At 49.2% G+C, this 13,253-nt stretch overlaps 1 protein-coding gene across 1 annotated transcript in view; it reads right to left on the bottom strand.

The window, feature by feature from the left end:
* The window catches only part of SREBF2 (sterol regulatory element binding transcription factor 2), a 64,834-nt gene that overhangs the window by 30,261 nt on the left and 21,320 nt on the right, over positions 1-13,253 (bottom strand). Inside the window, exons 2-7 of the mRNA XM_018048827.1 lie at positions 9,082-9,519; positions 7,883-8,064; positions 6,735-6,881; positions 5,123-5,344; positions 4,014-4,128; positions 3,654-3,835 (exon numbers count right to left, since the gene is read on the bottom strand). Coding sequence (XP_017904316.1) covers positions 3,654-3,835; positions 4,014-4,128; positions 5,123-5,344; positions 6,735-6,881; positions 7,883-8,064; positions 9,082-9,519 — 1,286 coding nt within the window. The remainder of the gene's footprint in view (positions 1-3,653; positions 3,836-4,013; positions 4,129-5,122; positions 5,345-6,734; positions 6,882-7,882; positions 8,065-9,081; positions 9,520-13,253) is intronic.

The following is a 13,253-nucleotide window of genomic DNA, read 5'->3' as shown; positions in this document are numbered from 1 at the left end:
CGGGTCTCCCACCTTGCGGGCAGGTTCTTCACTGTCTGAGCCACCAGAGAAGCTTTCGAGAATGGCTGCACCAATTTACATTCCCACCAACAGTGCACTAGGGTTCTCTTCTCCACATTCTCACCAACACTTGTTATTTGTTGTCTTTTTGATAACAGCCACTCTGACAGGTGTGAGGTGGTATCTCACCATGGTTCTGATTTGCATTTCCCTGGTGATTACTGGGAAGGAGCGGTGGCTGCTCCGACGCAGGAGGGCCAAGAGAAGCTACTCCACATTCAAGGTCAGGAGGGGCGGCTGTGAGGAGATATCCCTAGTCCAAGGTAAGGAGCAGTGGCTGAGCTTGGCTGGAGCAGCCGTGAAGAGATACCCCATGTCCAAGGTAAGAGAAACCCAAGTAAGACTGTAGGTGTTGTGAGAGGCATCAGAGGGCAGACACACTGAAACCATACTCACAGAAAACTAATCAATCTAATCACACTAGGCCCACAGCCTTGTCCAACTCAGTGTAACTAAGCCATGCCGTGTGGGGCCACCCAAGATGGGCAGGTCATGGTGGAGAGGTCTAACAGAATGTGGTCCACTGGAGAAGGGAATGGCAAACCACTTCAGTATTCTCGCCTTGAGAACCCCATGAACAGTATGAAAAGGCAAAATGATAGGATACTGAAAGAGGAACTCCACAGGTCAGTAGGTGCCCAATATGCTACTGGAGATCAATGGAGAAATAACTCCAGAAAGAATGAAGGGATGGAGCCAAAGCAAACACAATACCCAGTTCTGGATGTGACTGGTGATAGAAGCAAGGTCCGATGCTGTAAAGAGCAATACTGCATAGGAACCTGGAATGTTAGGTCCATGAATCAAGGCATGTGAAGAGCTGACTCACTGGAAAAGACTCTGATGCTGGGACGGACTGGGGGCAGGAGAAGGGGATGACAGAGGATGAGATGGCTGGATGGTGTTACCGACTCGAAGGAAATGAGTTTGGGTGAACTCCAGGAGTTGGTGATGGACAGGGAGGCCTGGTGTGCTGCAATTCATGGGGTCGCAAAGAGTCAGACATGACTGAGCAGCTAAACTGAACTGAACTGATGATAACTGATGTTGAACCTTTTCATGAGCCTGTTAGCCATTTGTATGTCTTCTCTGGGAAAATGTTTGTGTCCTAGGTCCATTTTTAAATTGCTTATTCTTCCGATGTTGAATCCTCCAAGTTCTTTGCATATTTTGGATATTAACCCCTTATCAGACAAATACCATCTTCCATTCTGTAGGTGGTCCTTTTATTTTGCTGAGTTTCTTTTGCTGCAAAAGCTTTTTAGTTTGCTGTTGTCCCATTTGTTTATTTTTGCTTTTGTTTCCCTTGCCTGAGGAGACATACTCAAAAAAATATTGCTGAGACAGGTAATAAAGAGCATACTGCCTGTTTTCTTCTGGGAGTTTTATGGTTTCAGGTCTTACATTTAAGTCCTTAATCTGTTCTGAGTTTATTTTTGTAGATGGTCTGAGAAAGTAGTACATCTGACTCTCTTGCATGGAGCTGTCCTGTTTTCCCAGCAGCATTTACTGATGAAGCCATCATTTTCCCCCTTTGTATAGCCTCGCCTCCTTTGTCACAGGTTGACTGACCACATAAGTAGGTTTATTTCTGGGCTTTGTATTCTGTTCCATGGATCTATGTGTCTGTTTTGTGCCAATACCATACTGTTTTGATTACTGAAATCAGGGAACCTGCTACCTCCAGCTCTACTGTTCTTTCTCAAGACTGTTTGGCTACTTGGGGTCCTGTGTGTTGCCATATAAATTTTAGGATTTTTTTTTTTCTAGTTCTGTGAAAAATGTCCTTGGTATTTTAATAGGGATTGCACTGAATCTTGAGGAGTATGGTCATTTTAGCAGTATTAATTCTTGAGACTGTCTTGAGGAGTATGGTCGTTTTAGCAGTATTAATTCTTGCAGTCTACAAGCACAATATATCGTCCCATCTATGTCCGTCACATCACTGTCAGAGGTTTCTTTCATCAGTGTCTTACAGTTTTTTTAGTACAGGTCTTTTAGCTACTTAGTCAGCTTTATTCCTAGATACGTTATTCTTTTCGATGCAACTGCAAATGAGATAGTTTTCTTAATTTCTCTTTCTGGCACTTTGTTAGTATAGAAATGCAACCAATTTCTATATATTAATTTTATATCCTGCAATCTTGCTAAACTTATTAATCTAGTAGTTTTTTTGGTGGCATCTCTAGAATTTTCTATATATAGCATCATGCCATCTGCAAACAGTGACAGTTTTACTTCTTCCTTTTCAATTTGGATTCCTTTTAACTTCTTTTTTAGGATTTCCAATTCTATGTTGAATAAAGTGGCAAGAGTGGGCATCTTTGTCTTTTTTTTCGGTGGGGGGGGGGTCATGCGGTGAGGCTTATGGTTATCTTAGTTCATCGACCAGGGAGCAAACCTGGGCCACTGGCAGTGAAAGCGTCGAGTCCTAGCCACTGGACCACCAGGGAATTCCTCTGGGCATTCCTGTCTTCCACCTGATCTTAGAAAAAATACTTCCAGTTCTTTCCTCTATACCATGATTATCGTGAGTTACATAAGTGTACATATTTATTAAAACACTTATTGTGCAATACAGTAAAATAGGTGTATTTTACATACATATAAATTATACCTCCAAGTTGATTAAAGACCATACTTTAGTATGAACCTATTTTCAGAAGCTTACCTATTCTAAACCCACAGCATTGTTTTCTCCCCATTTCACAGAAGAACTGGAGGCAGAGGCTCTGCCATCCTGGAGAACCAGACTGGAGTCGGCTCTCCCGACTCCCAGTGTGTACGTACATGTCATTCCTTTTCAACGTTTTTAAGCCACTTGAAAATTTCTTCTGATGATTCAGACACTTAACCAATTCAAGGTATATGTCATATGGACTTGTGTTTCCAAACAGAATCACACTTATAAAATATTTCAAAAATACAGCTTCCTTAATAAAATTAAGCAGATGCTACAATAAATAGTCTGATCAACAACTTATGGTAGAAGGAAACTTGTGCTTTTGAAGCCAGAAACTGCCAGTGTCAAAATACAGCACAAACCCCAGTGGTCTCCACAGGGTCCTAGGAAAATCATTAGGCTTGAGTCTCTTCTAACTAACTCCATTAAACAATTGCCATGGGCTTTCTTCCACAATTAAAGGCCCTTGGTAGGAATGTTATCTGTTAAGACTGCAAATTGTAATCATTTCCCAAAAAGGACCCAAAGGCAGCTTCATCCTAACCCAACTGAACAACCTCACAAAGCAGTCTTGCCAGGCTCATTACAGGCGAGGAAAGCAATGAGGCATCGCCACCAACTCCCAGCTCCGCCTGACAGCTGCTGTGTGTCCCCGTTCTGGACTTGGCCCTTATTTCTCTCTGATGGGCCCTTTCAGCAAAGACCAATAAAACCAGGGGCTGTCTCCCCACATAGAATCAGTCTTCTTTTTCTTTAGTTTTCAGTATGTGCCTAGTTTCACAGAATTCTTGCTCCTCTCCAGCCTGAGGCCTCTGAACACCTGTCCTGGACCTCTGTCTGCAATCTCCCCACTATTAACTACGAGAGATGGGAGAGATTCCCACGGTTAGGGATTTCCAAAGCTCATTACCTTTGCATCATCCAATAGAGGGCTTCCTGGCTCTGAGTCGATGGAGTAGGGGGAGAAGCCGGCCTGGGATCCTGAGTCGGAGGCCGGAGGCGACATCAGAAGGACATTCTGATTAAAGTCATCGATCTTCAAGTCCACGTCATTGTCCACCAGGCTGCCCAGGTCAATGCCCTTCAGGAGCTCTGTAAAGAAAACCCTACCTGGCAAACGGTCGGTTTTATAACACTCAGCCTGGGCCAGGGCAGGGCTAGGAGGGATGCAGAGCCCCTGCTGCAGCTTCGCCCGTGGTGGCGCCTCGCACACATACCCATGGGCCTCCCCAGCCCAGCACAGGACCCCTCCTATAATGAGCACACTCACTGCTCTTCTGATTGGCCAGCTTCAGCACCATGTTCTCCTGGCGCAGTTTATGATTGACCTGCTGCAAGTATTTGATGTAGTCGATGGCCTTCCGCAGAACGCCAGACTTGTGCATCTGGGAAGGAAGATGGGTGAGAAACACAGCGGCATCAGACCAGCCTGCACAGTGAGGGCAGCAGAGGCCCAGAGCTCAGGTTCTGGAGTGGGAGGTCCTTGCTGGGTTCAGATCCTGATTCTTCCACTAACTAGCTGTGTAACGCAGGACAAGTTACTCAGCATCTCTGAACCTCACTTTTCCTCCTCTGTGAAATAGGGATAATGACAATATAGGAGTTATAGGCTTGCCATGAGGGTTAAAAGAGATAATATGTGTAAAGAGCTTAGCCTCTGGCCTGGCACACAGCAGCACTAAATATGAGCTGTTATTCCTACTTCTTGTAATAATCCTAGCATCAAAACAAACTTTAAGGAAAATAAGCGACAAAAAACCAGAGCACTGTTGGATGGTTATCTTAAATAAAGGTGTATCAGTACCTTTCAGATTTGAGGGCTACCAAGAAAACTGTATTTTCTTCGAAAATAGAGGTAAAGATAAACAGATAATAGATTTAAAAATCTACATGGCAAAGCCAAAAGATACATTAATTGAAATACCAGCAATACATGAAAAATAAATTTCCTCTTATTTGTTCTTGGTCAAAGACCCAATCTACATTTTATCTCCTCCCTAAAAGGTTAAAATATTGCTAGCCATCCCTGAATATGATTAAACATTTGCCAAAAATGCCATCGGCTGACTAAGAGGTGCACGTGGTCCTGTACTTGGCCATCAGTGAGCAGCAGGGGCCTGTGACATGGTGGTTGTTGGGGGGCGGTGAGTAGCCATCATTGCAGAGCAGAGTCAAAGGTCCAGGCAAGCTACTGCCTGGCCAACTCCCAACAGCTAACACTTTATAGAATTTCAAAACACCAAGATGCTTTAATAAGAAACCACCTTTAACTATTCCTGCATTCACTCGCTTGGGCCTGGGTCTTCCCTAAATTCCCAGAGCAAAGACAGACAGAGGGGAGATGACGGGGCATGAGACAAAATTCTGCTTGACACCCACCTTGGCATCAGTCCCCATGACCAGGTCCTTCAGCTCAATGATTTTGTCGTTGATGGAGGAGCGATACCGCTTCTCGATGATGTTGTGTGTCGTCCGCCTTTCTCCTTCCTTGGGAGGCTCGAGCTGCTTGACTCCCCCGGGGACCTGCTTAATGGGCACCTTCTCCTGTCCCATCATCACAGGCATCGTGGTCAGAATGGTCCCATTGCTGCCCACCAGGGTCTAGAACAGACACAAGGGCAGAATGATGGCCTGGTTAGCGTGAGGAAAGCAACCTCAGGACACGAACCCGCTGGCCCTGGCCATGTGGCATCACCTGAACATGCTTGGTGTGGTCTGATGCCCTGCTTGGGATCATCAAGTCTGGAAGCCCCGGGAGCCACGGTGTCTTGGGCACTGTGCCCTTTCAGAGTCACTGCTGGTTAGCCTGTGCCACAACAGCATCAGTGTGGGTCAACGCCAACCTTTGGTGTAAGGATGCCAGAGAATGCTACTTTCTGCTTTGCTGTCAACCCGTCAGCCGCCTCTGAGCTCGTGTACAATGCTGCACCAACCACAAAACTTTCTCCTGTGTGTGACACACTTTTCCTCTCACATGACGGAGAACTGACTTATTGGATTTCCTTACACAGTTTGACCATCAAAAACCTCAAGGGCAGAAGTGACAATCAGAGCCATTTTAATAAATAAACACACCAACTATGGAGGCATCCCCCTGTTTTCCCCTCAGATCTGCTTTTCCTTCTCTTGGTTTCTATTTTCACTAATTTTAGTTTTATTTTCTTCAACAAATGGCCTCAATATCCAAATGGCCAATGAGCAGATGAAATGCTTCTCAAATGCATGAGTCATCAAGAAATAATTCACAATCAAAAGTACACATTTCAACTGTACAACTTAATGGAATTGTGATGTATGTAATACAGTGTGTGTAACCAGCATAACCCTGATGAAGACACAGACCCTTTCTGTTTCCCGAGAAAGTTCCCACACGTCCCTTCCCCGTCTTTGTAATCACTGCTCTGACCTCTATCACTGTCTTCTTAAACTTCATACCCTGGAAACATCAGCATGAATTCTTTGTGATCAGCATCTTTTGCTCAGCATACTATTTCTGAAGGCCAGCCATGTAGCTGTATCAATAGTTCTTTTTGGATGGATAGCTGGGTTGATTCTGGTTTTTGGCTTTTATGAATAATGCTTACTTTTGACTTCTGATCACTTTTCTCTGTCAGACTCTCCGGCCACAAGATGCGGACAGTGACCAAGACCCTGCACCTTAAGTAAGGGACCTTGCATGACCCACCTTGAAGCCCTTCCCTGCCTAGGGTCCTTCAGAAGCTAAACCCCCATTGGCAGGACCTAAGAGGCGGATGGTCCCGTGTGGACCTGCAGCTCCTCTGTGGTCCCTCCCTTGCTCCTCATAAACCCTAGGACTCCCACATAACACTAGGTGCTGGTACTTCTCAAGGGGGAAAAAAAACTAAAAAGTGATGATTGTGCAATTTGACTGACACATTCTATAGAGTTTTTGTATCTATTCAGGGTCTGGAGGCTTTGTTAACATCTCTGAGGCCTAATACCCCCAAGAAAGAGGGAGCACAGCTCTTACCGGAACTTGCAGGGCGGCTGTCTGGATGGGGGTGGTGAGGGCAGTGAGGGCGGGGTTCTGGACTGCGGCCATCACGGGGCTGCCATCTGTCTTCAGTGTGGTCAGGACAAGGGAGTCTGTCTTGATGATCTGAGGCTGTACCAGGACCTGCATGGAAAAGGAAGCTAGCACTGTATTTCTCTTTTTCCCTCTTTTGGCTGCACCATCCAGCATATGAGACCTTAAGTTCTCAGACCAGGGATGGAACCCATACCCCTTGCAGTGGACGGGTAAAGTCCTAACCATTGGGCCACCAGGGAAGTCCTGGCAGTGCTATTTTTCTGTTTTGTGTTACTTCTTGCTGCAAAGACCCTCCAGACAAGAATGATAAAATTTTCATAAAACTGAGAATGTAACTTGACTACTGGGTTGAGGGGGAGAAAGAGCATAGCTAAAGAGGGTTTGGGGCTTCGCTTCTGCAGTGGCTCAGTGGTAAAGGATCTGCCTGCCATGCAGAAGAGGTGGCTAGATCCCTGGGTCAGGAAGATACCCCTGAGAAAGAAATGGCAACCCATTCCAGTTTTCTTGCCTGGGAAATCCCATGGACAGAGGAGGCTGGCAGGCCACGGTCCATGGGGTTCGCAAGAATCGGCTACAACTCAGCGACTAACCGACAACAACAAAGAGGGTCTTGGGATAGAAGGTTGAAAGGCTTCAATGCGAGCAGTGCCAGGAGCCTAGCTAGCGTGGAGATGGCATGATGCGGAGGGACTGTGGAGAGGAGAGAGATCTGATTATGGACAAACTGAGGAATGCCAGGTACATGTCTGAGAAGCAAAAATGGTAAACCTGGATTTTTTAAGATAAACTACTTCGTTAGAAATACAGTCCACTGTGATGCATGTCTTAAAAACATTTTAGCACATCTGTTTTCAGTTTTATACCCATTACATGTGCAAATAAGTTACTACACCAGCATTTACTGAGTTTATAGGAGTGCCAGTGTCCACCTACAGAGGTCATCTCTACTGGGTCTCATGGGTGCCTTGTAAGGTCCAGTGGCTCCCTCACACCCTGCTGGCCCTGCTTTGTATGTAGACCCCATGCTCCATCACAGACTGGCCGAGAGCCCCTACCAAGGCCTCCCGGAACTCCTGCCAGCCACCTACCGGGACCTGCTGCACCTGGGGTGCAGCCACTGTCTGCACTGTAGCCGGGGCCAGGGTCTGCAGCGTGCCATTGGCCGTCTGCGTCAGCACCCGCTGGGCCTGCACCGTCTGCACCTGCTGCTGGATGGCGACTGGCTGCACCTGGGAGGAGGTCACTAGGCTCTGGACTTGAGGCTGAAGGACTTGGGAAGAGAGGAGAAGAAAAGTCACATGGACGAGGAATGCATTCTGTCACTGCAGCTGCGTTGTAACTGAGTGCCTCGGAAGGACCCCAGCTCCCTGCCTGCTTCTGGACAGGATGTGGAGAGCTGTCCACAAGCTGGTCAAGTGGACAAGAGATCCTGTGAGGGCTGACTTAATTTCTGAGCGAACGAGTAGAAGCTATTTCATTACTCCAGGTGCTGGAGTGGAGGTGAGGGGAGCTAAACAGCATATGGCTGTCCCCAGTGAGCGAGTTAACAGATGTTAGAACCAATTCCTGGGGCTTCATTGGCTCCCAGGAAATGAATGGAAAGTGTACTTTGGGATGACTGTTTTGGCTTTTTGCCCTGTCGCCTTTCCCCAGCCCTGAAACCCCTGAAGCCTGCTGAAGAGCTGGCAGAGCCTGTGAAATAAATTAGTACAGCAGGACTAATCACACCCTGGGCTCCCCACAGGGTCAGAGAGAAATCCCACCCACGAAAAGGGGCTGGGACATTGCACAGCGCAGAAAGTTGCTGGTTTACTCCGCACACGGCTGAGGGCCCACTCCAAGGCCTGCCACTTCAGGAGACAGGGTGACCACGTCAAAGGTGCGCTCCTCTCGGTAGTGGAAGCTCAGATGTTGGCTGGATGCTGGGTTCTCAATCTATAGGAGCTGTGATCCTCCTGGGGCCTGGGTTAAGTTTCAAGACCCATTTCATACAAGCCTCCACCTCTAGTTCTCAGGATAGCCCTGAGCCTACTGTGCCTGTCAGGAGTCTGTGACCACAAATCCCTGAAGTAGGCCCAATAGACATTAAGGTACCTGAAGAGCGGGAACCTGATCCTGCACCACCAGACTCAGTTAACCAAAACCTCATTCAGACCAGGCTAGGTCACTAAGATTCCGTCATCCCCAGGGAAGACAGAACTCTTCTCTATCTCCCTCCGCAGGATCTGCAGACTGGCCTGAAAACTTTTGAACCCACTAAAGGCTATGGCATGAGTTCTCAAGTCACCTTGAAAGCTGGTAGCTGCATTCTGGTAGATGACGGGCTGCTGGATGATCCTCGTCTGCGGAGCGGTGCTGAAGGTCGAGGTGATCATGACGGTCTGCGGCGGCAGCGGGGCAGGGGGCGGGGGCTGCGGCTGGGGGCGGGGCTGCAGAACCGGGGCCGCCCTTGGCGGGGTGGGACCCGACGCGGCGGGCGCCTTGACCGGGAGGGTCGCAGCCTGCGAGGAGGTGGCCGAGGGGGAGAAGGCCGGCAGCGGGACCTGGCTGAAGGGCCGCTGCCCGGAGGGGTCCCCGCTCCCGGCTCCGCTGCCGCCGCCGCCGCCGCTGCCGCTGCCGTTGCCGTTGCCGTTGCCACTGCCACCGCCGGGGAAGGAGCCGCAGAGCGGCTCTGAGAACAAGTCAGGGAACTCGCCCACTTGATTGCTGACGAACTGCAGCATCTCTGTGAACACACGGAGAGGGGGAATTTTAATGCCGTCCAAAACGTCTAGTTTAATGGGTAAATGTGAGATAAAACGTCTTGGTTGTACTTGTTTGTGGTGTAGCTTTGGATCTAAAAATAGGAAATAAACTTGAAAAGTATTTAGCATCATAAACGAACAAGATATTGATTAACTTTTAAATTTGCTTAAGAACCTGAGGCACGAGAACTTGGGCAATCTCCGGGAGATAGGGAGGAACAGGGAGGCCTGGCGTGCTGCAGTCTGCGGGGTCACGGAGACGGGGCCATGACTTAGCAGCTGAGCAGCAGCAACTGAAGCATGAGGAAATCCAACAGCTTTCCCAAGACCAGGGCAGAGACAGGTGGCCTCTTTCGCGCGCGGGGACTCAACGAGGCCAACATGGCTGACCATGGGTGAGCGGGACAGGACTTCACGTGGCCCCTGTTCTCCCTCCTCACCACCTCCAGGCCCGCCCTGCCTGCTTTCCTCATTGTCTCCATCAGGTCTAATAGGAGCCGCCTCTGTGCCGGGTGTGTGCTGCCTTTGGAGGGGGCTGCTGGCCCCATTTTACAGTTGGGGGAGTCGCCGCCTTAAGTCTTTGGGGCTCAGCAGCCTGGCACTGTGAGGCCACCTCCAGTCCTGGCCAGCATTGCTCCCCACGGCAGAGCAGGAGTTGGCCAGACCCTGACTCTCCTCACCACAGGCTAGCTCTGGGCCTTCCCTCCATCCTGGGCAATGGAACCCACAAGGATGATGAAGGTGATGGCCCTGAAGGAAAGATGTTACGCGAGGTTGAGAACAGGGAAATCACTCGGCCAAGGTCACACAGCGCATCAGGGCACAGCAAGGATGAGAACCAGTTCTTGGCCTCCCACCTTCAAGTTCTTCCACTGCACCGTCAGAAGGTCAGGGCAGAACAACGTGGGCCCTCGACTCCTCTAGCTGTGCCCCTTTCCTTTGGGCAAGGAGTCCGTGGGGCCGAGGGCATGTGTCCACTGGAGACCATGCCCTTCTTCTAGATCGTGCTCTTAAGTACCTGGGACCCTAAATTCCCAGCCCTGAGGGCCACAAGCCTGCTTCCAGGGCCTCTTCCCCTGGTTTATCCTCCCAAAGGTTTACCCAAACCGAACTTAATCCACGACCAACAGCTCACCTCTCATGACTCCTTCCCTCCCCATAGGGCTGCTTCCCACTGCGAGTCTGGGGCCTCAGCTGTGTCCCAGGTATTTTCAGATCTACAATCCTCCACCCGGTCCACATCCTCTCCCTTTTCCTTTCCAATATATTCCCAAGAAGCTACTCCTTGTTCCTAAACTGTGGCACCCTCCTCTCAAACCCTCAAGGTGGCAGGATGCTCTGATCTGGTCACACAAAGAAAGAAAAACAAACCAAAGCCCCCAAGCACTATCTCTAATCATTCTCCAAACCTCCACCAGCACGTCCTTCCCAGGTCTCTAACTGTGTGTGTGTGCGTGTGCTCGTCGTGTGTGTGTGAATCTGGGCTATGAAGAGTCTTACGTTAGGCAAGTAGAAAGCTACCCAGGGGTTTCTAGAGTGACCTAGCAGTTCAGCACGCTTTTGTGTTCAGTCAGTTCAACCTGCTGGAAAAACAGCACCTCACAAGATTAAATGACTACACAGTGGCGTTATTTACCAACACCTTGGCACTCAGCTCCGTCCCCACTCAGCCCGTCACCTGTGGGAGGGAGGAGTGGGCAGAATGCCACAGATAACTGTAACTTGCACCAACTAATTCCAATTTGTCATACATGATTATTGAGAAATATCCTCAAATTAGCACAAAATTTAAGCAAAACAATTCAGTGCTGACACGTTCCAAGCACAATTTCTTTAAAATGCTTTAAGAAAGTGATTAAGAGAAACCTAATAATTTGTTGAGCCTTCCCGTAATATCTTCCCGCTAGGGAATCAACACAGAGGACTACTTTGTAAGCCATAAGACTCTTACTCCCCCACTAACTGCCCTAATCCATGGAAAGGGAAGGAGGGTAAAAAGAGGCCGGAGGGCAGACGGGCACAGGTTTGGCACCAAGTGGATCTCCAATCTAATCCTCTGTGTGAACATGGGCAAGTCACTTCTTTCCACATGCCTGTTTCCTCACAAGAGGCTGCCACAAGAAGATGTGGTTTCTTTGTGGTGAGGATTAATAAGATAATGTATGCGAAGTGCTTGGTGAGAGGCTGACCCTTACAAAGATCCTTGGCACTGGGGCCTCTGAAGCCCTAGCACACAGGTGCTTGGCTCCACTTGCCTTGTCGAGTGCTCTCCAGAAACTTTTGTGGGGGGACACTTGGGCTGGCTGGGGAAAAGTCACGTGCAGAGGCCACACAGCTTAGCTCACAAAGCAGGGTATGTTAGGCAGATGGAATGTGACTGCTTAAATTAAAAAAAAAAAAGAAAATCCTTTTCAACCCACACATGATGAGCTCTAGCAGAGGTATCTCCAGCCAGGCAGACGGGCACTGGGCTGAGGGGCACAGAGGGGCTGTGGAGACTGAGCCCTTGAAGGAAGAAGTAAGGAAGAGGCTCTGGGAAGCACTGCTGCAGCAGGCCCGCCGGGCCTCCCCGGACCCAGCTGGCTACAGTGACAGAGAGGAGGCCGCGCAGGCGCAGATCTGTCTGTATCTCAGGGTACTCCCTGGGAGCGCCCCGCATCTCCCAGCGCTTCCCTGTTCCCATCACTCGTGTGCCGTGGTCATGCAGGCTCCTGTGCCCGCAGAGAGCCATGAAACCTGGAAAAGGGAGGCCTAAGAGAAGGCAGGTTGTTGTTTTCTGTTTAAATAATTGTCTTTCTTTTTGGCCGTGCTGGGTCTTCTTTGCTGTGCGGGCTTTTCCCTAGTGGCGGTGCGTGGGCTTCTCACAGCTGTGGCTTCTCTTGTTGCGGAGCACAGGCCCAGTAGCTGTGGCTCACGGGCTTAGTGGGATCTTCCCAGGCCAGGGAGCAAATCCGTGTCTCCTGCATTGGCAGGTTGATTCTTTCCCACTGAGCCATGGGGAAGTCTGGGTATTTTTATGGAGCTTCGAAAATGCAGCTGGGCAAGACATGGAGGACAGGCATCCTTGGAGCTGGGCCATCGCCTGAGGCCTGCAAAGCCCAGCTCACTGGGTGGGGTGGAGGGGTGCTCCTGTCAGTTACCTTCCCCACCAAGCTACCCTCTTGTGTTTAGCTGCTTCATAAACTAAGATTCAAGTTGCCTGATAAAGTAAGCTGGGCCCTGAGAAACTACATGTGGGTTCTGACCACATAACCAAAATTAGAGGCTCTGGCTGTCACCTGTGCGTGACAGTCCCAGGTTTCATCCAAAGAGATCCCAAGTTCACGTATACTTTACGGGGCCTGGGACCTGGAGGTAACATAAGCCACTGTGTTTGGCTCTGTCCAGTGGCATCTACCTGAGAATGAAAGTGAAAGTGAAGTCGCTCAGTCCTGTCCAACTCTTCGAGACCCCATGGACTGTAGCCTACTAGGCTCCTCCCTCCATGGGATTCTCCAGGCAAGAGTACTGGAGTGGGTTGCCATTTCCTTCTCCAGGGGATCTTCCCGACCCAGGGATCGAAGCTAGGTCTCCCACATTCCAGGCAGACGCTTTAACCTCTGAGCCACCAGGGAAGCCCTGAGACTGAGGTAACCTGAAATCTAATCAGATTAATTTCGGTCAGAAATAAAGAATCTGAAACTCCAAATGGGGTAATATCGTTTCCAATACTACA

Source organism: Capra hircus, chromosome 5, assembly GCF_001704415.2.
Source record: "Capra hircus breed San Clemente chromosome 5, ASM170441v1, whole genome shotgun sequence".
NCBI classification, from domain to species: domain Eukaryota; kingdom Metazoa; phylum Chordata; class Mammalia; order Artiodactyla; family Bovidae; genus Capra; species Capra hircus.
Note: the sequence above shows the minus strand (reverse complement) of the source record. Positions and strands in the feature narration are given on the sequence as shown.